The sequence below is a fragment of the Brachyhypopomus gauderio genome, chromosome 6 (genome assembly GCF_052324685.1).
Source record: "Brachyhypopomus gauderio isolate BG-103 chromosome 6, BGAUD_0.2, whole genome shotgun sequence".
In the NCBI taxonomy this organism is placed as follows: Eukaryota; Metazoa; Chordata; class Actinopteri; order Gymnotiformes; family Hypopomidae; genus Brachyhypopomus; species Brachyhypopomus gauderio.
In genome coordinates, this window is record NC_135216.1 from 31,034,491 (window position 1) to 31,061,997 (window position 27,507).

At 42.2% G+C, this 27,507-nt stretch overlaps 2 protein-coding genes across 6 annotated transcripts in view; one reads left to right on the forward strand and one right to left on the reverse strand.

The window, feature by feature from the left end:
* LOC143516398 (endonuclease domain-containing 1 protein-like) overlaps positions 1-2,673 on the reverse strand; it is a 2,834-nt gene extending 161 nt beyond the window's left edge. The window contains exons 1-2 of the mRNA XM_077007947.1: positions 2,359-2,673; positions 1-999 (exon numbers count right to left, since the gene is read on the reverse strand). The exon at positions 1-999 is cut by the window's left edge and continues 161 nt beyond it. Coding sequence (XP_076864062.1) covers positions 367-999; positions 2,359-2,673 — 948 coding nt within the window. The 3' untranslated portion in view covers positions 1-366. The remainder of the gene's footprint in view (positions 1,000-2,358) is intronic.
* Positions 2,674-11,871: 9,198 nt separating this feature from the next.
* On the forward strand, positions 11,872-24,970 carry LOC143517680 (interferon-induced very large GTPase 1-like). 5 transcript variants are annotated; one of them, XR_013132016.1, is made up of 10 exons: positions 12,596-12,753; positions 14,203-14,395; positions 14,643-14,707; positions 14,853-15,099; positions 15,198-15,785; positions 16,826-16,923; positions 17,017-17,158; positions 17,501-17,571; positions 18,081-23,620; positions 24,391-24,970. XR_013132016.1 is itself a non-coding variant. In XM_077010419.1 (9 exons), exons 2-9 carry the CDS (start codon positions 14,212-14,214, stop codon positions 22,965-22,967), a joined length of 6,282 nt encoding a protein of 2,093 aa, XP_076866534.1. In that variant the 5' UTR covers positions 11,872-11,929; positions 14,203-14,211; the 3' UTR covers positions 22,968-24,055. The 5 variants fall into 5 exon arrangements, 4 of the variants coding, with proteins under 4 accessions (XP_076866534.1, XP_076866533.1, XP_076866535.1 ...); XM_077010419.1 differs by lacking the exons at positions 12,596-12,753; positions 24,391-24,970 and adding an exon at positions 11,872-11,929 and having other exon boundaries at positions 18,081-24,055; XM_077010418.1 differs by lacking the exons at positions 12,596-12,753; positions 24,391-24,970 and adding an exon at positions 12,410-12,539 and having other exon boundaries at positions 18,081-24,055.
* The last annotated feature ends 2,537 nt before the right edge of the window (positions 24,971-27,507 follow it).

Here is a 27,507-nt window from a genome sequence, read left to right on the forward strand (position 1 = left end):
ATTTTTTACAGTGGTTGTGCAGTGATTGACTATGTTCATCTTGAATAGAGAATCTGTGCTAGTGTTTGAAAGAATGATTGGATACTGAACCAGGTTTGCTGTGTTTTAACAGTTGTTTGCATTGTGAAATGCAGAGTTGTTATTTAGTTAAGAAAATGCGCTTTTGAACACGATATTAACTATTTGGCTATTTGTGTGAGGTCAATGTGTTGCTGTGTTTAGAGTTTTGACAATGTATCACAAGTATTGGGAAATGCACGTTAGCAGTCGTCAAAAACTGTAATGGACTTAAATTGATCCAGTGAGGGTGAGAGATGAGGTGAGAGAAGCAGAATTAGACTGTTGTGAAGACATGAAGGTTCACGTTTACGTAGTAAATATGTCTAACAAGAAGTTGGTCACAGCGTAGTAAAAGCGGCTCATCACACTCCCCTGGCACAGACCTCCAAACATGCTGAAAGCCCCTTGTGGGTTGCCATAGAGACGGGTGAGGTCTTCTTCCAGCTGCTTCACAGTTTTCTTTCGCACCTGCAGATCTTTACTCCCCCTGCTGGCCAGCCAGGCGCCCGACACGAGAGCAGGAGTGTTCTTGTCATGGCAGCAGAACGCAGTCCAGAAATGTTCAGGGATGTTGACTCCTTCTGTTACAAGTACATTATCTCTCTTGATCTCCATCCAGGAACTGCCAGGAACTGCTCCAGTCACAACATGTCCGACGCCCTTATCACAGTTGTCATTTATGAATTTCATCATCTTCATCTCCACCTTTGCACCCCAGGCAACGTTGTCCTTCTGAGTTTGTGGCACAGCATTGGTGAGTGTGTAGGTCGCATTGGCACTGTCCTGATCTTTAGTGTGGCCGTTTGGATACACGTGGCCTCTTGTGTATTCTTGTGAGTGAGATACATAGTCCTGTTTTAGTGCCTGTTTTTTGCCTTTTTCTGGGGTCATTATGGTGGCCTCTATGGCCATTTCAGGGCCCAGATTGAGATCATCAAGCTGTAAAACAAAATATTGGTGTTGAAGCAACATAAAAATACCTGAAAAGGTTGCAGTTAATCAAGAAGGATGATATAGCAGATCTTCACCTCCCACCGTTTCTCACCATAGTGGGGATACAGCCATGACACTGACATGGTTGTACATGGTGGCAGGTGTAGAAAACCTGTATACAGCGCACCTTGCCACACCTGGCAAGCTCTGTCTCTCCATCAGGAAGTGTCCACCACCAATGAGAAGCCAGATAGAGCTTCTATTTATCCACAGCTCACCACACTGTGTTCCCAACTGTGTTTGTCATTGTGTGTTTCAAGAGGAAAGTGAATTATGAAGATATTTCATAGTCATTTGAATATTTCTATAAATATAACAAGGTATCAAGGCATCAATTTCAGATTAAAGGGCATACATAAAGAAAATGGGCACAGTAACTTGTGCAGAATTTTAGTACTTTGAATATTTTAGGACAAATATTTTGTATGTACTTTGTGTAATGCAGCGTGTTCTGTGGATCGAGGAGGCGGACACAAACGCTGAGGAGAGTGAGATGTAATGAAGGGAATACCGAACTCGGGGTCAAACAGGAAGGCATACATCAGATCAATTAGGCTGTCTGAAACAGAATCAACTCTAGGAGACATGACGCGAACACGGGAAAGAGAATAAACCACACAAACAAAATACTCAAAAAACAAACACGGGTTTAACGCAGAACTAAACCGGATAACAAGGAGACGGGATACAAAGACAGGGCAGCGAAACGGGGAGTACTTACAAAAACACGACTCACAGAAAGGCAGAGAACAAGAACGAGATGAATACTGAAAACCATGAATACAATAAGCGACATCAGACTGTGGAAACATGGGGACTATAAAGCACAATGCTAACAAGCACTAACAAGACACAGGTGGGAACACTGACGACAGGGGTGTGACTGACAGAGGGAACTATGACAACAGATAACGAGGCGGGATAAACAGGCTAAGGAAAACACAAGCACGTGGAACAGGGAACCAGAGTGACAGCTAGCGAGGGGGGCGTAGCCCTATGTGACACTTTGTGTGCACTTTAAATTTAAAAGTACTTTAAATTTGAAAGAACTTTTTATACATGGAGTTTTACCACAGAGCAATTATTTACACATTTCTCCACGATTAAGCTCATCCTGAATAAAATGTCTGAGGAAGAGACATATTTATATACATTGCTGCAATACAACAACAATAAAATAAATATACCATAACAACAACAACAATACTATGATGAAGAAGAAGGGACATACTAAATACAATTAAATTTAATTGACAGAAGGAACTGGTAAAATGTAGATAACAGTCTTCTAGTAAGCAGACTCACCTGTGGCTCAATTTTCCATGCAACTTTCTCTGTCTTTTGAGACCCATCATAGTAATAAGCAGAGTAGACAGGGATCCTGCCCTGTGTGTCATACAGAGTGGCATATCTGTACACATTCCTAAACAACTGGCAAATCTGCTTGTACCGCTCTGGTTTTTGGCCATCTTGAAGTACTGTGGGAGGGTAGTGGACGTTTTGGTCTGATGGGTTTGCGATGAAGAACTGTGGACATGATTCCTTAAAAGAGTTTACGACCCTCCCAACAGCCACATAGCCGAAGACCTGCAGTATGAACCCAAGCACGAGGAGTTTCATCACGAGAGCGAGGAGATGTGATCTGATGTCAGTCTGATGAAGAATGAGTGAGAGAACCCAAAACAATGGCATTAATAACAGTACAGTAGGAGGGAACACACACGCAGATGAAGGAGAAACACTGGTCATAGCCGTTAGCTGTTAGCTGTTAGCTGTTTGCAGTCCTGTGCTCCCACTGGCCTGAAGCCCAAGGACAGCAGCTACCAGTCAGTGGTGGGTGAATGACATACACACTGATAGCAAATCTCAATCATTAATCACATAATCACATAACAGCTCCAAAGAAGGACAGAAAAAAACAGGCAACTGGAAAGAAGGTGGGAGGGACAGGACAGTTCCTGTCAGCAAACCTGGTGTCCCCTGCTCCTATTGGGTGGTCTGAACCTGGTGTCCCCTCCTCCTATTGGGTGGTCTGAACCTGGTGTCCCCTCCTCCTATTGGGTGGTCTGAACCTGGTGTCCCCTGCTCCTATTGGGTGGTCTGAACCTGGTGTACCCTGCTCCTATTGGGTGGTCTGAACCTGGTGTCCCCTCCTCCTATTGGGTGGTCTGAACCTGGTGTCCCCTGCTCCTATTGGGTGGTCTGAACCTGATGTCCCCTGCTCCTATTGGGTGGTCTGAACCTGGTGTCGCCTCCTCCTATTGGGTGGTCTGAACCTGGTGTCCCCTCCTCCTATTGGGTGGTCTGAACCTGGTGTCCCCTCCTCCTATTGGGTGGTCTGAACCTGGTGTCCCCTGCTCCTATTGGGTGGTCTGGTGAGGACGTGCTGGGACAGCAGATACAGTCCACTGTCCCTGATACAAAGGTGAGGTGGGATGGTGGGTGACTTGTTTGGTGCTCTGTTCCAGGTGGGTGGGATAAGCCACACCTACAGGGACAGCAGCGACAGTGGTGATTGGTCAGCTACAGCAGCGACAGTGGTGATTGGTCAGCTACAGCAGTCATTGCTCAGCTGGCTGTTGACAACAGTGTGTCTGGTCTGCTCGAGTCCATCAGTTGACTTACAACTAGTATTGCTACTAACACTCTTTATGGCTAAAAATCACCACCACAACAATTACAATAACATATCTATAATCTATACATGATACTCGCAGTTCTGAATGTTGTGAAGAGAAGATGAGTAAAGCATGAATGAACACCTGTATTATGACAGAAAACACAACCAAGGCTCAAGATGACGAGCAGGAAGCCCAGTGTGACACTGGAGTGTTCAGATACTCAGAAGTACACAAATTATGTACACAAATGAAAGAATAGAACAATTACAATTAAACAAATATACTAAAACTGTGGACCTAACACACACACCAAACCCCCCTTCCACACACACACACGCACACACACACACACACACACACACACCACCAAATCATAGTATCACAACGATACACATAATTACACAATAATCACATAAATGCTTAAGTCATCTAAATTCAAAGGCCAAGGAAATTAAATAGGGTTGCACTGTGTCATGGATAAACAAATGTCATTGATGCACTGTGTCAAACACACTGCCGATGTAAGTGCCTACAGCAGTGCTGTGACTTATTAACGTTAGAGCAGAGCTACTGCTCCAACCATGTGACCTGAATAAGACGCATTATTCTGCACAACACTGAAGTTGGTTACTTATTCGCATTTTCAGATTCGTTTGGTTACTTATTCACAGCTCCTTATTCAGCGGCTGAAGTTGGTTCCTCATTCAAACAGGGTGTGTTTACGATGCGTGTTTGCTGCGCACTTTGTTTAAAAGAGATAGATTAAACAAAACAAGTGTAGTGAAGACTAAACTTGAGAGTTAGAGCTGGTCACTGGTCTACCCCCTTTCACTGTATTCAACCCCAGTGTGTCGGCCACTTGAGTCCAGGATGCGTTCAACTCTTTATTCTCCAGTTCAAGGCAGGGATATGAATGTGAGGTGTGTGTTCCAGGATGGCTGTGTATAGTGCAAATCTGTTTATGTGTGTGTGGTCTGAAAACACAAATACAGATATGAGATGTATAATCTCCAATTATATATAAACAGAAATAGAATAAACAGTACAATTGGTGCCTTTGACCATCTGGTGGCGGATATACGCAACTGTCTTAATGACTTATTAACGCTGTACAAAGAAATGCAGGGTTGCCAACTCTCACGCATTGAGCGTGAGACACACGCATTTGACCGTCTTCACACGCTCTCACGCCACACATCCGATTTCTCACGCCAAAAAAAAAAAAAGTAGTTTATTTACCTCTGACCCACATCTATGATTCAATGAGTTACTAGTTCGCTTAGTTCGCTCTGGCGCCAACCACTGGCGATCGATCGCGATATAACACTCAATTTGTGTCCATTTTATTTTTTACAATGTATAGGAGCATACATTTAAGAGGTTATTGTTTCCCATACTGATTTTGTGAATGTAGAAAAAATATAAAAATATAATGAAAGCATTCCTTATGTAAAATGGTCTCTATTTCAAGTCGTTCCAATTGTATTCAATTTGTACATGATGATTGAATTCGTCAGCATTTCTAATGTAAGGAAACATATTCTTAGATTTGAAAACAGGCTAAAATCAGGTTTCTCTCTTAGGGAGCGACCTGTTCTTCGTGATACATTTGTTATTTCTCTGGCCCGCCATCAATAAGGCTTTCAATAAGCCTCTGAACCTGCCCCTTTAAATGCGTTCACATATCTGCCCACTGCTCAATATGCCATGTTGTGTGCTGGTATTTCTTCTTCCGATTATTTGTGTTCTAGAACAGCATTTCTGTGTTTTTAGTTTTCAAATCTAAGAATATGTTTCCTTACGTCCGAAATGCTGACGAATTCAATCATCATGTACAAATTGAATACAATTGGAAAGACTTGAAATAGAGACAATTTTACATAAGGAATACTTTCATTATATTTTAATATTTTTTCTACATTCACAAAATCGGTATGGTAAACGATAACCTCTTAAATGTATGTTCCTATGCTCGTTTGTTTAATCTATCTTTTAAAAGTGCGCAGCAAACACGCATCGTGAACACACCCTTTATGAATAGGAACTGTAACATGTGGTCCCGCCCCCCCCCCCCCATGTCAATCATGGACTTGTTGGTTTTGTTTTCCTTTTCCACTTTTACGTAGTTTCCACGTTATGTTCATCCCCTTGTTCTGAGTCATTAGTTTCACCTGTATGTAATTAAGGGTTATCTGGTTTTAGTATTTAGATGCCTGCTTTTGTTTCCTGAGTTGCTGGTGATTGTTTCTATGTATGTGCATCTCGGCAGAGTTTCATGTTCAAGTCCTTGTCTGTTATATTACGTTAAATCCTGGTGGTGTTTCTTGGTCATTCCAGAGTGTTACTTTCGGTCTGTGTGCGTAAGTGTTATGTTTTGCTTTTCCTCGTGATTCGTGTTTTAGTTCTTTGGTGTTTTCCTTCTGTGTCCCTGTTCATTTGTGGAAATGTAAGACCGTTTCGAAGTCAAGTCTCTTGGTTAGTCGTGCGTGTTTTCGTAGTTGTACGTCGTAGGATCTACGTTATCTGTCATAGTGTTTTGTGTTGAAGTCAGTCCAGAGTGTCATACTTGGTTTTGTTTAGTTGGTTTCCTTTAATTTAACCCCCCCCATAAGTGTGAGACCTCCCACCAAATCACGGATAACCCAACACATTCCAATTAACACCTAGAGAGGGTATCTGCCACAACATTCTCAGAGCCCCGTTTGTGTTTAATACAAATGTTAAAACCTTGGATAATAAGGGACCAGCGCATAAGGCGTTGGTTCAGATTGGACATTCGATGCAAGAAAGTCAAAGGATTGTGATCCGTGAACACAAAAATAGGTTCAGAACTACTACCTAAGTAAACCTCAAAATGTTGTAAGGCCAAAAGGAGAGCTAATGCTTCCTTCTCTATGGTGCTATAGGCCAATTGGTGTCTAGCAAACTTCTTTGAGAAGTAACACACTGGGTGGTCTATTCCACATGAGTCCTCCTGTAGGAGCACTGCGCCGGCCCCGGTACAGCTGGCATCAACCTCTAGCTTAAATGGCTTAGCAAAATCTGGTGCAGCAAGCACAGGTGAACTACACAGTAGACTCTTTACAGACACAAAAGCAGACTGACAAGCAGAAGACCACAAAAACGGAACATTGTTACGCAAGAGAGAGGTAAGCGGCAGAACAACATCTGAAAAGTTTCTACAAAAACAACGGTAATAACCAGCCAGTCCGAGGAAACGCCTAAGCTCACGTTTAGACCGGGGAGGAGGGAAGGCGTTTATCGCTTGGACTTTGGCATCAAGGGGACGCACCTGACCACGTCCTACTAACTTGCCAAGGTAAGAAATTGTGCTTTTCCCAAAGTCGCACTTTTCCAGATTAAGCACCAATGATGCACCATGCAGTCTAGAAAACACAGTTTCTAAGGACTTCATGTGTTCCTCCCAAGTGTCAGAGTACACAACCAAATCATCCAGATAGGCCTCACAGTTCGACACACCTTTTAGCACAATGTTCATGAGCCGTTGAAATGTAGCAGGAGCATTTCGCAACCCAAAAGCCATCACTGTATATTGTAGGAAGTTGTCTGGCGTAGCGAAGGCAGAAATCTCAGCAGCACGAGCAGTCAGGGGAACTTGCCAATAACCTTTTAGAAGGTCTAGTTTGCTAACAAACTTTGCAGACCCCACACGGTCTACACAATCTTCCATTCGGGGAAGAGGAAACGAGTCTGGTATGGTGACTGCATTCACTTTTCTGTAGTCAGTACAGAAGCGATAAGTACCATCAGGCTTTGGTACTAAAAGACAGGGTGAGCACCATGAACTACTGCTAGGGATTGCAAGATTGTTATTAAGCATGTAATCCGTCTCTTTCATCAGAAGGGAGCGTTTGTGAGGGTTTACACGATAAGGATGTTGTTTAATAGGTGGGTGACCTTGGACATCAATGTCGTGTTCTAGTACGGAGGTACACGTAGGGACATCAACAAAAAGAGAAGGAAACCTAGCAATCAAAGATCTAAGATCAGACTGAGCAGCCAAAGGTAAATAAGACAGCTTCTCAGACAGGTGCTTTAATGCCTCAGAGTTAGCAAGTCTAGCACTCGGAACACAGCTCCTACCCAAGTGAAGGTCATCCTGTTCAGGGGCATACTCAAGTGATGCAGATGCTACTGGCACAGGGACTGACAACTGAGCAACAGCTGTAGCACTCTCAGTTGTGGGGCGATCAACATATGGCTTGAGCATGTTAATATGACAAAGACGTGACTTACGCCGACGATCAGGGGTTGTCAACACATAGTTTGTTGAGGACAGTTTCTGCTGGACCACATAGGGTCCCGAAAAGCGAGTCTGTAGGGTAGAACCTAACATGGGTAACAGAACCAGGACCTTGTCACCAACATTAAATGAACGAGCAACAGCGTTTCTGTCAAATTTCTTCTTCATAGCTTGCTGAGCTACACACAAATTCTGCTTAGCTGTTTCACGAGCTACCTTAAGGTGTTCACGTAACTTACTGACATAGTGGTCTACAGTTTCAAAGGAACAAGTTGTAGGGGAAGCTAACCACTGCTCATAAAGCAATTTGAGTGGGCCACGGACTGAGCGTCCGAATACCAAGGCATTGGGACTGAAACCAGTGGACTCTTGCACTGTATCACGGATGGCAAACAACAGTAATGGGACACCTTCATCCCAATCGTTTCCTACTTCCAAGCAATATGATCGCAACATAGTCTTAAACGTCTGATGGAAGCGTTCGAGAGCTCCCTGGGACTCAGGATGATAAGCACTCGACACTTGGTGCTGTATATGCAGATCTGACATAACTTGAGCAAAGAGTTTTGACATGAAATTGGACCCTTGGTCCGATTGTACACATTTTGGCAAACCGAAGGTAGTACAAAATTTTACAAGGGCTTTTATTACAGATCTTGACTTCAACGAGCGTAATGGAATGGCCTCATGGAATGGCCTCAGGAAACCTTGTAGCAGCACACATTATGGTCAGAAGGTAAGTATTTCCTGAACGAGACTTCGGTAAAGGTCCAACACAGTCTATCAACAACCGTTCAAATGGATCTCCTACCACAGGTATGGGACAGAGGAGCAGAAGGAATGGCCTGATTTGGCTTCCCAACAAGTTGACAGGTATGGTAAGACCGACAATGACTAACATCAGATTTCATTGCTGGCCAAAAGAAATGCTGCAATAGGCGCTGAACTGTTTTTCGAATGCCTAAATGACCCGACAAGGGGTGGTCATGGGCTAAGGACAAAACATGCGTTCTAAATGGTTGGGGAACTACTATTTGGTGCACATCATCCCACACACCACTGGCATTTGCTGGAGACCATTTTCTCATCAGGACTCCATCTGTATAAAAATATGTCACACGAGTGTCTAGTGAGAGAGGGTTTTCCATAACTGCATTAAAGAAAGGGACCAGGCTTGGATCAGCCCTTTGTGCTCTGATTAATGCTGTTCTAGTAACAGGAGGAGGAACACTGGACTCCTCTACTTGTGATCCCAACTCACGTTTGCTAATATCCCTTGTCACATCAGGAACAGGGCTAGGGGGCACAACAGGGTTAGGATTCATAAATGTCTCTGCCAAATCTATGTCACCGAATTTACGTGCCTGTGCACGAGTCAACACACATGTAGGAAACACTGCATCAAGGTCTTTATCGAGTGAAACATCCACAGGTTCATCTACCACTTCTGGTAGAGTGAACAGTGTACCACCAGCAAGATCATTGCCCAGAATAAACGACACACCTGTGACAGGCAGTTTAGAACTGGCCGCAACTTTAACATAGCCAGTAAGTGCCTCAGTACATAGATATACACGATGCAGAGGAACCCTAAGTACTCCAAGTTCTATTCCTTGGACAAGCACATCACTACCACAATAAGACTCTGCAGAGAATGGCAACACACTCTCCAAAATAAATGACTGAGCAGCCCCAGTGTCCCGTAGGATGGATATGGGCTGTTTATGTGTACAATCCTCAGTTAGTGAGGTAGTCCCAGAAAACACAAATGGTTTAAACACAGGGTCTACTGTGGCTGAAACAGTGGCTCGACATCCTAGTGTCTCCTCTGTAGTGCTGGAACTAAAAGCATTGACTTTCTTCACAGTAGGGTTTTGACGATCATTTTTACGCTTCAAAGTAGGACATGCAGCAATGAGATGGCCTTGCATATGACAATAAAAACATTCCCGTTTGTCTGTGGCTGAAGTGTTTTCCCGAGACTCTGAAGAAGCAACAGGTCTGGACATAACAGGTCGACTAGGGTTTACACTTCGGGGAGTCAAATGAAATACAGTTTTGTGTGTCAGCACAAATTCGTCTGCCAATGTAGCAGCAGAAGACAAATTAACTACCTTCTGTTCATTAAGGTAGACCACCATTTTCTCAGGAAGGCAATTCTTAAACTCTTCTAGCAACACAAGCTCTTTGAGTTGATCAAGAGTTGTTACACTGCAGGCTGCACACCACTTATCAAATAGGAGAGATTTCTCTCTAGCAAACTCAACAAAGGTCTGGCTCTGGGTTTTAGCCAGACGCCGGAAGTTCTGTCGATAGGCTTCAGGTACTAACTCGTATGCTTTCAATATAGTGGATTTTACAATGTCATAATCTAAGCTCTGTTCAAGAGACAGAGAGGAACACACTTCCTGCGCTTTTCCTACAAGTTTACACTGTAGCAGCAGCGACCAAAGACTCTGTGGCCAACTAAGTGTGGTGGCTATGCGCTCAAAAATGGGGAAATAGGCATCTACCTCATTTTCCCTGAACACAGGAACTAGGCCAATATGTCTACTGACATCAAAAGCAGTACTCACAGTTGGGCTTGCTGGACTTGTAGATGTACGTGAGGAACGAGGCATAGAGACTGGTGAACTCACGTGAGAAAGGGGAACTGGTGCTGGTGAGGTTACCTTCCGAGGATAAGGTATAGGTTTCTCCAAGCCCATACTCAACCTCTTCAGGGTAATCTCTTTGTCAGCCTCCACTTGCAACCCCCTGACTCTGAGTAGCTCTGCCTCGCGTTCCTGTATCTTAATTTCCAGCTCTAGCTCCTTCAGTTTCACTGCTAGCACAGGATCCACCTCATGAGAACGGTAAACACCAGGTTCCATGCTGGGCCTAGCCATGAAGTCGGTTACAGCCTCCGCTGCTTCCAGCCCCTGGGCCAAACTCGGTGCAACACCAGGCGATTTGTCTCGGTCTGGCAAGATCCCGTCCTTAACCAACTGTGCCTCCAAAATCCTCTTAATCTCTCTCTTGGGAGCCAAACGAGGCACATCCACACTAAAGAAATCAGCCACCAACAATAAGTCAACCTTGCGGCAATCATCAAACTGTTCAAGAGTCGGATAAACAGTGAACTGGGTAAGGTCAAAGTCCGGCATTTTACATACACACACACACCCCCACCCACAAAGAACAAAACCCACCAGCCAAAACCAAAAGAAGCAGCAAACAAAGAGCCAAAAGAAAGGAGGACGAGCCCCCAATTCTGTTACGGCCTGTCTAGGCGTGAGGACCGTAACAGTGGTGTATGTGAACAGCAGTGCGAATGTTAGTGATGCTGGGACAACAGGAGTGGGTGGTTAAAGGTGTATTATACAGAAATTGTAATTTACAAGATATATACATACACGTAACTGGTCTCAGCTTCAGGAGTGGCCCAGGCCAACATAACAAACAGAACTGAACTGAACTATAAAATAAACCAAACACTAATTACTCTAACAGAAAACAAACATACAATACTACCCTAACTCCCTAACAAAAAAAACCATACAAACAAACCCAAATCCCAAAACAAAATGGCAGCCACTCCCTACTTACCAGAACACCAACAACACGTAGAATATTTACAAAATGTACAACCGGCAGACAATCCAACAGGGGCAAAGGCAAAAAGCATAAACAAGTTCAAAGCAGTCAAAAACCAGAGTTCTAAGATGAGGTACAAATGCAGAATACTAATAACTAACACCAACACCACCAAGGAGCAAAAATGTCTCGCTGGGATGCACCGGGAAGGGCCTTATATAGTGCAGGGTGAAATGGAGTCTGGAGCGGAGTCTGGAGCGGAACAGACAGCAAACACAATACACAACACTATCATAGGACATAACAGTATGTGCATCTCGGCAGAGTTTCATGTTCAAGTCCTTGTCTGTTATATTACGTTAAATCCTGGTGGTGTTTCTTGGTCATTCCAGAGTGTTACTTTCGGTCTGTGTGCGTAAGTGTTATGTTTTGCTTTTCCTCGTGATTCGTGTTTTAGTTCTTTGGTGTTTTCCTTCTGTGTCCCTGTTCATTTGTGGAAATGTAAGACCGTTTCGAAGTCAAGTCTCTTGGTTAGTCGTGCGTGTTTTCGTAGTTGTACGTCGTAGGATCTACGTTATCTGTCATAGTGTTTTGTGTTGAAGTCAGTCCAGAGTGTCATACTTGGTTTTGTTTAGTTGGTTTCCTTTAATTGAAGGTAGACGTGTATTTGGTGTTTAGTAAGTTCTTGTCTAGTGAGTTTGAGTTGTGTCTGTGTTTTGTATATCTCTAGAGTTATAATTGAAGTGTTATTGTTTTTGTTCGTTCTTTATTCATTATGCCCCGTCGTGCTCGTAAGTCTAAGTCTGATATGTCGATCGGTTGTTTGTCTCTTGTTCGCTTCTTCGAGAGCACACACATATTAAATGGTTTCTCTCCGCAATTGTGTCCGCCTCCTGCTCCCTCTGAGTTAGAGTCGTTACAAGGAACCAACTTCAGCCGCCGAATACGGAGCTGCGAATAAGTAACCAAACGAATCTGAAACTGCGAATAAGTAACCAACGTCGTTTATTCGTAGATTCGCAAAGGTATATCAGTTAATCTTAGAAATACAAATCACTACCGTCAAAATAACAGAGCATATAGAATCATCAAACAAATTGAGTAACATTAATAATAGAAACAAATCTCATGATGTTTTGAAGGTCATGTGATTTCAAACAATCGCTCTAAACCGTGAATAAAAGTGTATTGCTTTCGTTTTCATACTGCCAGGAAGAGGCGCAGATGAATCTTTCTCAGGTTGGACTTCTGCTCACTCGTTCATATTATGGCATTTTATTTTGAAATAGTCACTCTAAATACAAGTGATTACGCTATTTAATAGATTCCGTTGAGAAACGTTTAGTAAAAAAATCACACCAATGTTAACCGTAGAGACCCGTAATATTTAGCAACAGCCGTCAAGGCTACAAAACAATAGGAAAACAGGCGTTTGTATCCATAGACGAACAAAATACATTTGGTGGACAGCAGTAGGTTTTTATAATTTCGGCGTAGTTTGTCGACAGTTTTGTAACTCGTAAACGTGTAAAAGGTTCAGGCTAGTTTTGTGTTTATTTCCGTAAGAGATTTCTCTTTGCCGTACTCGTGTTTACGAATTGTAGCCTATATTGTTGTGTCTATATGTTTACCTGCGTGAAGACATCGTAAACAGATATTACCTAGTTATTTATTAATATAACTTGTAACCAGAAGAAAAAACAGGCTCGGACTCTTTAAAGCGTGTGTGCCACATTACTTCAGTTACATTAGCGATGTGCTGCACACAGAGAGACGCAGGGCTCGTGCTCTCTTCAGAGTTGGAGCAGACAATCAACAGAAAATATGAATAATCACCGAAATATGCATTTATAAAGAATACAGAGCCTTGGTATTTCCTTCTAACCGAGATCCAGACATGGGAAGGGTGGTGTATGTGAAAACTGAAAGTAGAAGAAGAAGAAAAGTGGCCATAAATCTTATAGTCGAGGATAGACAGAAATCACTTAGAGTAAGATAGAGCCAGGGTAGTGACACTAGCAACCAAGGTGAAGTCTGAATTATGAAGATAACTTTATGGGCATGTTAGAGAACAGCCTTGTAACAACCAATGAGTATCAGAAGGCCTCTAATTAGAAAACTCATTTACACATGGGAATAATAATAATGGGTGACAGAAGCAGCAGACACAGGAGGTGGTGCTGGGTTGACTTTAATGTCCATCTCCATCATAGATACAGCTCAACTTAAAGCAGGTAAATGCTAAACAAATTTAAGGGAACAGAGGAGCAGACAGCACTCTGAAGAGAGTCACGTTAACATGACCTCAACAGGTAGCGCGACGTCAGACGACGGCAGCAACGACGTTAAGTAGGACCTGTGGGTGACCGGAAATGAGTGACAGGTGCACAGAATGATGAGCAGTGATCAGTAGGCGGGGATTGTGATCTAGGGAGTGAACAGGAGGAGGAGTGTTGTAAAGTGGGCGGCTCCCCTGTGGAGCTGGACCGGCCTACCGTGACAATAACAAATAAAATATCCTGCACAATCAAGTTGGTTAACACCATTCTGTAATATTTGTGTTGATGGTCATTGTATTCATCACATTCTAGTGAATTCTAGCTACAAAATGTCAAGTAGTATTATTGTTCATTACTGAACATGCAACTTCTGTTGTAATATTTTAATCCTTCTGTTCCGCTATTGGAGGCTGAATTCATGTCAGATCCAGGACCTGATGATGTAATGGACACCCTAGCAGTGACCCATGACCCCTCTGTCTCAGAAGGAATCTGTGAGGTGGGAGATGATTCTGGAATCACAAGCCCTGATAGGCACACAGAAGAGACTCGCAATAAATCCGACCAAGAAACTACTGAGCACCCAGAGAATGAAGATAAAGGTGATTATTGTGGAAAAAATCAAGTTGATGTTTAGTTAAACTTTATACAATAACTAAAGTTGGAATTTAAAAATAGAAAACTGGAATTATTTTCATTTGCATTATTTACTACCACGCTCACAGAAAATGCAGAATGAGGTAATTAAACACTGAAAGATTTGTCAGCGTCATTTGCACTGTTATGAAGGGTGACCTTAAATTGATAAAACTCTGAACTGATTCTCATCTCTGTGTCATCAAACTGCAGACCACAATAAGAGTTTAGAACAGCCTACTAACAGTGCAGAAAGACAAACACCAGCAGAACAAGAGGTGGGTACTGGCTACAATGAAATTAGATATGAGAGTATGTGTCTGAGATTACATTATTACTAAACAAACACAGAAATAATGCTATCAGAGGATATTACCCAAAGACATATTTTGATCACATGATCACATTCTTTCTTTCAAAAAGAGAGGAGGTATTGGAGTAGGTGTTGATGGGTGCACAGGAACAACTCCTAAATCATCCCAGCCTGATTTCAGCACAGAGAAGACCAGGATGGAACCAGAAACAGAGTCAGATGAACCATTAAAACTGGACGTGCTCAAGAGATCAAACAGTACAATACTCGAATCATCACAAGCTGATGGACCTGAAGAAATTATCAGTACAGCACATGAACCATCAGACTGCAGGATTTCACCTCCTAGTGAAATGAGTAAGAATGATAACGATTTAGATTAATGAAATTCCTCTATTCGTTCCTCTATTGTATAGAATTACATTGGATAGTAATTGTTTGCTTTTCTGTTCAAGATCAGGAAGGTCAGAGTCTCACCATTGTGGTGTTTGGAAACATTTCTGCAGTCTGCTTTGGAGATGAGAACATCTTACTTGGACAAGAGCACATTCCTCCAGATCAGGCCCACTTACCCATACAAAGAACTGTTTCAGGACGAATCATATCAGTGATCAACATGCTTGATTTACATGAGGGAGAACTTTACCTGGACCCTGTAGATGATGTAATTGATCAGTTATTGAAGGAAAACAACATCCATTCTTTTGTCTTTGCGTTAAAACTTGGCCAGTTAACAGATGATGATAAGCTGGGGTTAGAGTGGCTACAGAGCAGGTTTGGTGAAAGTGTTCTACCATATGTGATGATTCTGTTCACTTATGAGAGAGAGGAGGACTGTGACACCATCATAGACGACCTGAAGGACAACAGTGTTCTAGTAGAACTGCTGAAGAAGTGTGGAGACAGATATCACACCTTCAGCAAGAGCATGAACAACCAATCAGAGATGAGGACACTGGTGGAGAAGATTGATCATCTGGTCTCTGATAACAACCAGCACTGCTACACTGCTGATATGTACCACACAGGACTGAAGTTCACTGGTGAGAATATTTTTTTCCTTGTTGTTGATAGCAATTACTTTAAAATTACATTTAAAAAATCCTCAGGGTATCACACCTCATTAAAGTGCACAGAAAAGCAACATGTTAGGGGCCACGTAACTAATAAATGTTTGTTTTTTAAATAGTAAAAACAGGAAAAAAAAAAATTCTGTTAACCAATCACATTACTGTCATATACATACAGATCAGATGTGACACTACAGTCACTAAGTAATAAGACACTACAGTCCATGGAGAAAAAAACAACACATGATCTGCCTTTGGTTAGAACCATTGACTGTATATATAATGGACTGGACGACGCGAGTGAAAAATGAAGCCTCCGTGAGTCAGCTGCCCTCTAGTGGCTGGCTGCAGTACAACTTTTAACCCCGCCCATTCCCATGTAAGTGGACGGGCCGAACGACAAACTTTGAATTTTTATTACATGTAAAATAAGTTTTTTGAGCAATTATATTTTGTCAATTCTATAAGACCCCATTGCGTTAGTATCTCTCCCGGTGTTTTTCTCTACGATAAACAGATTTTATAGAAGTTATTAAGTGTTACTTAAAGGGGTGTGGCGATAAGGTGATTGACAGTTAATAGCTGCGTTGGTTGACACCTAATACCAGACGCTCAAACGTGAACGCGAAACTCTCGACAACAAAACTCTCGACAGCAGTATTAAAACCTTTTACCTTTGTTTATTTTGTAAAACGTCAAAAGTGTCTATACTGGTGGGCGTATCCTAACGAATGTCGGGGCGGAGATACGGTCTCTGGCGGAGATACTGTCCTGCCTACCGGTTCTAATGCGCATGCTCTGGCTCCAATTTTCAAGATGGCGGTGTCCGTGCGGCCATCTTGGTGGCTTCAAAAACTCACAATGGGAGTCAACGGTGACGTACCGTCCATTATACGGTCAATGGTTAGAACACAATCTCTGTGGCAGTCTGGAGATTATCATGAAATGTTTGACCGGTGATCTCCATCAGACATTTTGAAACTGTTTGTCTTCTGTTTTGGTTTCATTTCCAGATCAGCATCAGTCTTCATTTCAGTACAGTGACAATACAAACAATATCAATGTGCTGAAACAGTCTGAAGAACCAAAGGAGGTAGAAACAAGCACGGAGGTGATAATTGTAGAATAAATGTGCTTTAAAGTTTCACTAAAACAGCATCTGAAGATACTATAGCCTTAATGTACATTTTGCTAAATAATTCAGGCAATCAAGCACTTTTCTCTATACAAGACACCTGAAGCTAATGCACAAGAGGACACCATCTGTGACAGTGACATGAAGTCTGAAAAGAACAAAGAGGAACCGGATCCATCAGGTCCTGGTAGAACATCGTTCAGCAAAATCAGTAAGAATGCTTTTAAGAAATGTAATATATAATAAGTAGATTTATGCCATATAATTCCATTCTAACATAAAGCAATTTTTTACCTTAACAGTACATTTGTTTATGACTCCAAGTCATGGAAAAATGTCCAGTATTGTGAAGCTCACATTTTGTATAGATAACTCCAACTTGTCAGTGAAACTTGTTAACCATTGAACAATAGTATTTCAGACATGTTGATCTTAAAATGGATTTGGACTTCTAGAAAAGCATGTATTGAGTATCATCAAAATGACTTCTACTAATTTCTTTATTATTGATCCCCCCCCCCCCCCCCCCCCCCCCCCCCCCCCCCAACTTCAGCTGAAGTGCAGCATCAAGGTGATAATGTAGGGTCTCCAGCCATCAAACTGGACCCAAATACACCCAGAAAGGTCATTTATTTCATGTTACATATCATGTATAAACACAGTGTAATGGGGTGACAGAAGCAGCAGACGTGGAGAATGGTGCCGTGAAATCTCTAATGTCCATCACACAACAATCACAATAACACTCAAAACCAAGAGAGTAAAGCCAGACACACACAGTGAAGGGCGATCACCACTAAGAGTGCAGTAGGGGCAGAGTCCGTAATTTGGTGAATGGAGGGACGGCAGGCAGACGACACAGCTCACACGCTCACTCCTCTAGGCTCAAGGAATGTACTCTCTCTCAAGAGGGCTCTCAAGGTAGTTGGATGCTACCGTGAAACACAGACTTTTAAATACCTGAGCTGAATGTGAGCTTGTGTCATTAATTTACATAATTATGTTTCTACTACATTCTACATTTTCTATGCATTTCCATGCATTTCATTGCAGTGATAAATTGAATCTTAATATTACAATAAATGTTATCCACAGGATGTTCACCTTGTGTGTATGGCATTGTTACATCACAGGGAGCCGTGGCAGATCTGGGAGCAGCAGAAGATGGACCAGGCCCAAGGGAAGAAGATAAGCTTCAACAGATAAATAGTCTTTTCCACAGACTCAACCTTGGTGCCCAGCATACACTGAAAACAGCCGACGTTCTCAAAATAACAGCCCCCTCATTAACGTGCCATGAACTCTGTGAGGAGAAAGACTTAGCTCATACATTCCTACAAAGACTGCTGATGATGGACTACACAGCACGGTACATCTCAGTGAGAGAGCAGGACACTCATACCAGCACACAACAGAAAGCCGCTGATGACATAGATGTCTTTGCTGCCCTGTTTGGCAAGGAGACTCTAGTAGTTGATAGGCCAACACAGACCAACACAGGCCAGCACAGCTCCCCCCAGATTCACCCAATGGATATTCAGATGGTTGCTTTTCACAGTGCAGACCAGTTCCTTCGACAGCTAATGGTGACTAAGTTGTCCCAGTGCCAGTACGCTGTGCCTCTGATTGTTCCCAACCCCTTCACCGGTGAACTGGAATTTCCACTGTGGACTCTACGACAGATCAAAAAAACGTGGAATTCAAAGGACAGTAGGGGTGTCACAAGCAAAACCAAACCAATGTATGAAGCTGAAACTCCGATGGTGGCTTTCCTCAGACTGGGTTCTGTGTCATCATCTAAATCACAACTGATAAACAGCTTGATAAGTGAACGACACCGTACATTTTTTGACAGAAACTGCCCACAGAGCAGCAAAACCCGACTTCTGCTGGATGGAGTTGTTGAAATTGCCTGGTATTGCCCATCTGTTAAGAACTCTGATGGGTTCTCAGACTGCACAGCATTCTGTAATCTTCATGGTGATGCTGGAGTCAACTGCATCCAGCGTGATATTTTGCTAAACATGTCTACAGTAAACATTGTCCTATTACCACAACTTGGCAAGGGTGACAGTAATATGACAATAGTGAAGGATCTCTCGAAGTCTCCAAAACCTCTTATTTTTGTTCTCACTGATGATGACATAACTGTTCAGAAAATGTGGGAAGGAAAATACAAACTCGGTGTAAAAAACAGAAGTCAGTTTGATGTGGCTAAAGAATTAAGAAGAACAATTCAAGAATGTTGCACAAAATCAACTCCCTTTAAACTTGAGAATGTTGGCCAACATTCAGTAATAGTGGATGAAGACGTGGGAGAATGTCAGAGTGCAAAAGAAGCAGCAACCCGGATCATGAGTCTTCTGCAAAACCAAGAACTGGCAAACATCAAAGCTGAACACTTACCCTGTCAAGGACAACTATGGCATGACTGGTGTCAGAAGAACAAAAATTTATACCGCTTAATGGGACACCTGGAAAAACATAAAACGTCCATAAAACATGAAATGTATCAAACTCGAAGTCAGCAGAAAAAGTGTGCTTTTAGTCCCTTTATGAAACTGGTCCTTGATAGTCTGAACATGCTAAGAGAAAATGAAAGAGTGTATTTTCTGAAGTGGGTTGGAATTCTACTTGACAGACTTACTTCAGATTACCTGTCTGAACTTCATCATGCTTACAATGAGAAATGGTCCATAGTTTTGGATTTGAAAAAACACAATAAATCAGCATTACTCACATCTCATCACAGAGAGCTTGAAAAAATTTCAGAAGACATGAATGCTGCAACCTTTGGTGTAGAACACATCATTAGAGAAATGGGTCAAATATATGAATCTTATACTTCAATAAAAAGCGCAGAAGACAACAAGAGTGAGCAACTAAATGTTTCCTCCCTCCCTCAGAGAGCTGCAGAAATTGTTATCTCTGGATACCCAATGGAGCTGATGGATGGAGATGCTGGTCATGTCCCTCTGGTCTGGGTTTCAGCAGTTCTAGATGAACTCATCAAGATCCTGGGAGACCAGAGAGTGTTTGTGCTGTCAGTGTTGGGGATCCAGAGCTCTGGTAAATCCACCATGCTCAATGCCATGTTTGGACTCCAGTTTGCAGTCAGTGCAGGCAGGTGCACCAGAGGAGCCTTCATGCAGCTGGTCAAAGTGTCAGAGGAGATGAAGGCAGAGCTGAAGTTTGACTACATTCTAGTTGTTGACACTGAAGGTCTTCGAGCAGTTGAACTGACTGGAATAGCAACCATACATCATGATAATGAACTTGCCACATTTGTCATAGGTCTTGGAAATTTAACTTTGATCAACATTTTTGGAGAGAACCCTGCTGAGATGCAGGACATCCTTCAGATTGTAGTTCAGGCCTTCCTGAGGATGAAGAAGGTCAGACTGAGACCAAGCTGTATGTTTGTACATCAGAATGTTGGAGATATTACAGCTGGAGAGAAGAACATGGAAGGAAGGAGACGATTGCTAGGGAAACTAGATGAGATGACCAAGCTAGCAGCAAAAGAGGAAGTCAGTGAAGCTGAGTGTTTCAGCGACATCATTGCATTCAATGTACAGACAGATGTGAAGTACTTTGCACAGCTGTGGGAGGGCAGTCCACCCATGGCTCCACCAAACCCTTCATACAGCGAAAACATTCATGAGCTGAAGAGAAACATACTGTCCAAAATCTCCACAAACAGAGGTGTGACACTCTCACAGTTCAAAGCAAGCATTGGTGATTTATGGAATGCACTTCTGAATGAAAATTTTGTGTTTAGCTTCAGAAACACTCTAGAGGTGGCAGCATACAGGAAATTGGAGCATGAGTACAGTAAATGGACCTGGAGCCTAAGGAGTGCTATGATGGCACTTGAGAACAAACTACACAACAGAGTCGCCAATGAAAAGTCCTTAAAGGTTGAGAAAAACGATATTGTGCTACAAATGAAAGAGACAAAGAAAGAGGTGGATGAATCAGTGAATCTCTTCTTCAGTGAAGACCATGATAAAGACATTTTGATCCAGTGGCGTGACAGATTTGAGAAAAAAATAGTGGATCTGTACAGCGAACTTGTGGAAGGAACTAAACGAAAGCTGGATAATGTTTGTCAACAGAAAATTGCAAAACAGAACATAGATGATCAGAAGATAAAGTATGAAAACAAGCTCTTTAAATTAAGCAAAGAGCTTGCACTGAGTTTGAAAAAAGAGGAAACTGATCAAAATGCACTTGAGAACAATTTTAACGATATATGGTCCAAGTGGGTCACGGAATTGACCCAGGATGCACCATCAGTTGGTGACATTGATATTTGGGGTGATGTTATAAACATTTTGACTGAAACCTATGAACTATCTCTTGTTTGTGAGCGACAGAACCAGGTTAACTACAAAAAGTTTGATGTCTTGGGTAATTACTCAGACTATGTGATTTATAAAAAGCCTCAAGAACCTATTCAAGCAAGTCAGCATCCAACAGAAGAGTGTGAAAAGGTAGACAGTGAGGAAGGCACTGGTGTGTTTCTTCACTTGGGCCATAAAATGTACGGTGCTGCAAAATGGGTTTACTCAAAGCTCCCAAGGAAGAATAAAAAATCTGAAAATGAGCCAAAAGCAAAGATGTTATCAGCAGAGGACAATGACAGTGACTATAATGATGATGATGTCTTAAGGGCCCTTGCTGTAAATGCTTTCCAAAAAGTGAAAAAAGAAATTCAGGGTATCTCCAGTTCTGAAGTCGGGTACAATCATAGCTACATTCAACAAATTATCGAATCTGTTAAAATCAGTGTGATTGCACATGAATCAAAGTCTCAATATATGCTCAAAAAAGAATTCACAGTAGATCTCTGCCTCTATGTCTGTGACTTTGCAGCTGAACAGTTTACTGAGCTACACAAAAAATTCAAGGAAGCCAATGATGTGAAAGGGTACCTGGAGAAACAGAAGCCTCAGTACCTGAAGGTCTTCAAGAACTACTGCAGCGGTGCGACTTCTACAGCTGTGTTTGCTCAGTTCATAGTGCAGAAACTTGAGCCTTCTATCCTGCAGGCTGCATACGACCAAACCGCCATTGATCTGACTGAGAAAATGAAACGTGATGTTCCTGCATTTAGTGGAAATCGGTCAAATCTAGAAAAATACATTCTGACATCCCTAGCAGAAGAGGAGAACTTTGAGAATTATATAGAATACATTCACAAACCCAAGGAGCATTTCAACCACTTCATTACAAAGGAAGTCAACAACTTTATTAAAAAGTGTCCAGAGGTTACAGAAACACTGAAAAAGAACATCTCATCTAAAGGAGAGTGTGTGATGGCTGCTGTGAATGAAGCAACAGTGGAGGACTGTGGAGGGAATGTGGACACGTGGCTACAGCATTTATCCATTAAGCTAAAAGATGAGCTTCAATTCAAAGAACAAGAATGTGTTGATCAGAAAGAAATTACAGACCTGGGTTTCCTTCAAAAGGTTGTAAAAAATGGTCTAAAAGACATCACCTCAAAGTTAAGCAGTAGATTTCAATGTGTATCTGACCTCAATCTGGAAATGTTCAGGAAGAAACCTGATCAGATTCTGATAGAACATCTCTGCAGGTGCTGCTGGGAGCAGTGTCCATTCTGCAACGCTATCTGCACCAACACAATGGAGGACCACACTGGAGATCACATGGTCCGTTTCCATCACAACTGTGGAATCAATGGGTGGTCTTTCAAGTTCTCAGATAACCTCGGAATTGATTTCTGCACAACTGCTGTTTCAAGTGATTTGCTTTTTCGCACCTCTGCTGGAGTGTTTCCTTTTAAAGAGTACCGAAAAGCAGGTGGAGAACATGCCAGATGGAACATCACTCCTGACAACTCAGAGATGCCATACTGGAAGTGGTTTGTGTGCAGGTTTCAGGAAAATCTGGAAAACCATTACAAAAAAAGATTCATGGGTAATGGGGCGATTCCACCTGAATGGAGGAATTACACTAAAGATGCAGCTATTAAGAGTCTCTGTGAGTTATAGCAGAGCACAGAAAAACACCAAATGGTTTTGTAAACACCTTCTAAGCTCTAGAAAGCTAATTCTGTGACCTTATAAATTAATATTAGGTATTGCGTCATTTCACGTCTTGTGTACTGTCATGTATTGTGTACTGTCATGTATTGTGTATTATCACGTTTTTCCTGTAAGTTGAATGTCACGCTGTTCTTCTCTTTCTCTGGAAGATCACTGTAGTTCTTAGACTCAACAGATAGCGCCTAGCATTCTAGCATACTATTGTTATATTGAATACAGCAGCCTACATGTCCAATGCATCCTATGTATCAGGCTTCATTCTATCCCATAATACAACTGTGGAGCTGTCTGTTGTTTTTAGAATGTTGCACATGAGATGTTGGTGCACTTGCCGAGATAAATATGCCATATATGTCACATCCTGGAGAAATAAAGTGCTTCTAATTCAAAGCATATGATATTATTTATACACATTATATGTGCTGCCACTGCTGGAGTGCAGTGGCGCCACCAGCCCACTAGGGGAGCAGGTGGGCAGGTTAACTTAAGTTTCTGCAATTGAATAAGAAAACAAGTTAAGAGAGTCTGAACTGGTAGCGTCCCGCAGGTTGTTGTTCTCAAAGTTATTTTTTTACACAGAGCATGGGAAATATATGCCTGTAAGTATGAGTGCATTTTTAGTTCATGTAGAGTGATGTAATGTAGTTTGTAGTCTTGTTTATGTTATTACGCAGTCGCGCTCATCAATGCTAATCGCGTTAGCTTGTCTATGGGAAAACCCATTATATGTTAGCATCGAGCTAGCGGGATGCATGCTACCTAGTGTTTATCCTTTATGGGACAGTGGAGCTTTAATTTAGATCGTGAAATATGTATATTATGTGACTATATGCGTGTTATACTGTTATACTTCTCTCTTATGTTTGTAGTTTTACAGTGCCTTCATTAGAGAGTCAAATAAACCCTACAACGATGATGGAAAACCTTTACCTCTTATTTTGAAGAACTGTTATCTATCTGCATAACTGGACATCCAAGTACAGCAAGGGCAGAATATTATATATAAAGTCAACATAAATAACATTTTAGAGTGATGTTATTCACAATTCCTCAATTTTGCAAGTTAGTTTTGTGAAACATTCTGTAACTTAATTAAGCTTAACCTAATGAAACTTAATGAAGCATAACAACGTAAAGAATTAAATGTATTGACTTTGTAGCGCTTTCTCTTCTCCCGTCTTAGCGCAGCGTGTCCGTTTGATGCAAAAAGAATGTCACCAGTCTTGTGTCTTTTAATTACTTATTAAAGCTAATACAAACCAGAAATAATAAAGAGATCTCTGAGAGTACACAGAAGTGACAGCCTAGTGTCACCCAGTGTGCAGCTCTAACACCAGTCTGCGTCTCTCTCCATTTTATATGATTCCAGGCATGCTCCCTTCCCTGTTTTTGGACATAGGAGCTGCACAAAGATTCCATACGTGAAACCTACAGCTGTTTTCTCCCCTAATTTGGAAGCAAACTCTTCGCTTGCTGCTCTTGTCAAATTAACTTACAGAGGCTTATTTTTCCCATCCTTGCGCTGTGCGCAATTGGCTGCCGCTTCTCGCCGGTGTGTGTGTGTGATCGGTTGTCTGTGACTTGTACCTGTGTTAAATTGTAAAGCGCCTTGGGAATTTGGAAAGGCGCTATATAAATCGAACATTCCTTCCTTCCTTCCTCCTTAGAAGGAGGACGGCAGGCACCCTAGAGTCTAGAAGAAGAGCAGACCAGCACTCGCCCAGACATTCCTGATAATACACAATTCTATTAATACTATCCTGTAAGCAAAATATAAAGTGATTAATATAAGAAATCTAGTTAATACTTTAAGGCTAATCAAATTATATAAGGATTATAAAGAGCTATTTGATTAGAATATACGAGTTTTCATTCTCGAGTATTGTGGTTAAAATATACCTTAGCATTCTTTTTCACATAAAATTCTTCAACAACTTAAACTCCTCAAAATTTCTGGCATTACTCATTTAATCATGATCAATATACATTTGATTTCACAGACGCTACACGCTGTGGTTTCTGGCCTTTACTTTTTCTCCACTGAAGTTGTAAAGGTTGGAGCTGTTGCTCAGTACAGGGGTCACACAGCTTCATGGATCTCTAATGACACTAGAACTTCAAGACTATCTTGTTCCTGCTTCTGTTCATAAGTGAGTCAACGCAAAATTAGAGTCAATAATCTATAGCAGATATGAAAAAACTGAATTTGTAATCCAGAAATAAGATGTTGCCACAGTGTAGTGAATAAAGTCTTTAAATAATAATCATGTTATGTATAAATCAGAAATAATGGGCTACGGTAAATATCACTTTGGTCATTTAAGTGTAGTAAAAGCCACAATTCCTATTATGAAATTAGTCTTAATGATGTAATGACTGTTGATAACAACAGTGGTTAACCATGCAATTTCAAAGAATCGCCCACTGTAATGAAACGGCCATGTGGTTTCAAAGAATCGCCCACCGGAGAGGAATGACCACGTGATTTCAAGGATTCACCCACCGCAGTGAATAAATATCCTTGGGCACTAGGATACTTTGATTTTAATAGCGACGTGGGTCGGCACTGGAAGCGGAGGTAAACGGGCTCTGTTCGCTTTATTTCGTTTATTGCCTGACTGTATTCTACAATTACCAGTACAGTAATAATGCAGTGTTCGATTTATTCAGGTCATAGCCTGCCTCATCTGTTTAGAAAGAAAAATCAGAAACTCGTGATAAATCTTGAGGACGTCAACATATTTTTAAGTAGCCTATAGGACGGCTGGCGAAGCGCATTTAACGAAATATTTATGATTATACTTGTATCTTGTTGCGAAACAACTTTTAACGTCACAGATATCCCAGATAGCAAAATTATTCTGGCCCAGATCTGGCCCACATTGCCCATTTTCATCTGGCCCACTTGCCACATGGATGGACGGCACTTGGGCGGACCACTCCCGGTTGCCAGATTTGGGCCACATAATCACCAGATTAGGGCCACATGTCAGCCACAAGAGAAGCACACATTTGGGCCAAATGTGGACCACAAGCGGACTACAAGTTGTGGGCCATATCTGGAACAGATCTGCACCAGACTCATTTCAGACAATAAAACTATTCTGGCCCAGATCAGGCCCACATTCTCCATTTACATCTGGCTCACTTGCCGTGTGAATTGACACACTTGGGCAGACCGCTCCCGGTTCCAAGGAGGGACACTGCAACCCACTACTATCATACTGAAGACATACACTGGTGAACCACTGGCACCGGAAGGAGTCATTCAAGTGAAAGTCGAATTAAACAAGCAATGTGCTGTTCTGCCCCTATATGTAGTGAAAGTGGAGGCACCCCCATTGTTTGGTAGGGAGTGGCTGAGAGTCATTAAGCTGAACTGGAGAGATTTAAAGATGGTGCATGTCCTTGAGCAAAGACAGACAGACAGTTTAGGGGCAGTGTTAAAGAGACACCCTGCTGTTTTCTCTAAAAAGTTAGGCACGTTGAAGGGGATTAAAGCCAGATTGACCCTACGACCTAACAGTGTTCCTAAATTCTGCACACCACGAAATGTGCCTTACGCTCTTAGACCGCGAGTAGAGGCGGAGCTTAAACGTTTGGCCGAACTTGGGGTAATCTCACCCGTGGCACATAGTGACTGGGCGACGCCCATGGTGCCTGTCAGTAAGAAAGATGGCACCGTGAGACTGTGTGGGGATTTTAAAGTCACCCTCAACTCAGCACTCTGCATAGACAAGTACCCAATCCCACGTATTGAGGATTTGTTTGCTTCCCTAGCAGGAGGTCAGCGCTTTAGTAAATTAGATCTCTCTAATGCATATCTACAGATGGAAGTAGAAGAGAGCTCTAAGGAGCTGCTGACAATTTCAACACAAAAAGGTCTTTTCTGTTTCAATCGGTTACCTTTTGGCGTAGCATCCTCTCCTGCCTTATTCCAGAAGGCTATGGACCAAGTGCTCCTTGGACTGCCATACACGCATTGTTATTTGGACGATATCCTTGTCAGCGGTCCTGATGAACAGACACATCTCCAAACGCTGGATGCTGTCCTGGGCAGGCTGGAAGAATATGGTCTGCACCTTAAGCAAGAGAAGTGTCAGTTTTTCCAGGAGTCTGTGGAATATTTGGGCCATATTATTGACGCAGCTGGGCTCCACAAATCACTGGAGAAGGTACGTGCCATTGTGGAAGCACCTGCACCAGGGGATGTCAGCCAGTTACGTTCTTTTCTAGGGATGCTGCATTATTATGGACGTTTCATTCCTGACCTGGCCACTATCCTGAATCCATTGAATGAACTTCTGAATAAAGAGAAGAAGTGGAAATGGATGCCAGCCTGTGAGTCAGCGTTCCACAGGGCGAAAGGACTCCTCATATCTCAGGAAGTACTCACCCACTACAATCCTGAGCTGCCTCTTCGCCTGGCTTGTGATGCTTCACCCTATGGGGTCGGAGCAGTGCTCTCACACATCATGCCCAAGGG

Coding starts and splice junctions, on each gene's coding strand:
- LOC143517680 (XM_077010417.1), top strand. Junction 14,708..14,852: donor AAACACCAGCAGAACAAGAG/GTGGGTACTGGC, acceptor TCTTTCAAAAAG/AGAGGAGGTATTGGAGTAGG. Junction 17,572..18,080: donor ACCCAAATACACCCAGAAAG/GTCATTTATTTC, acceptor GTTACATCACAG/GGAGCCGTGGCAGATCTGGG.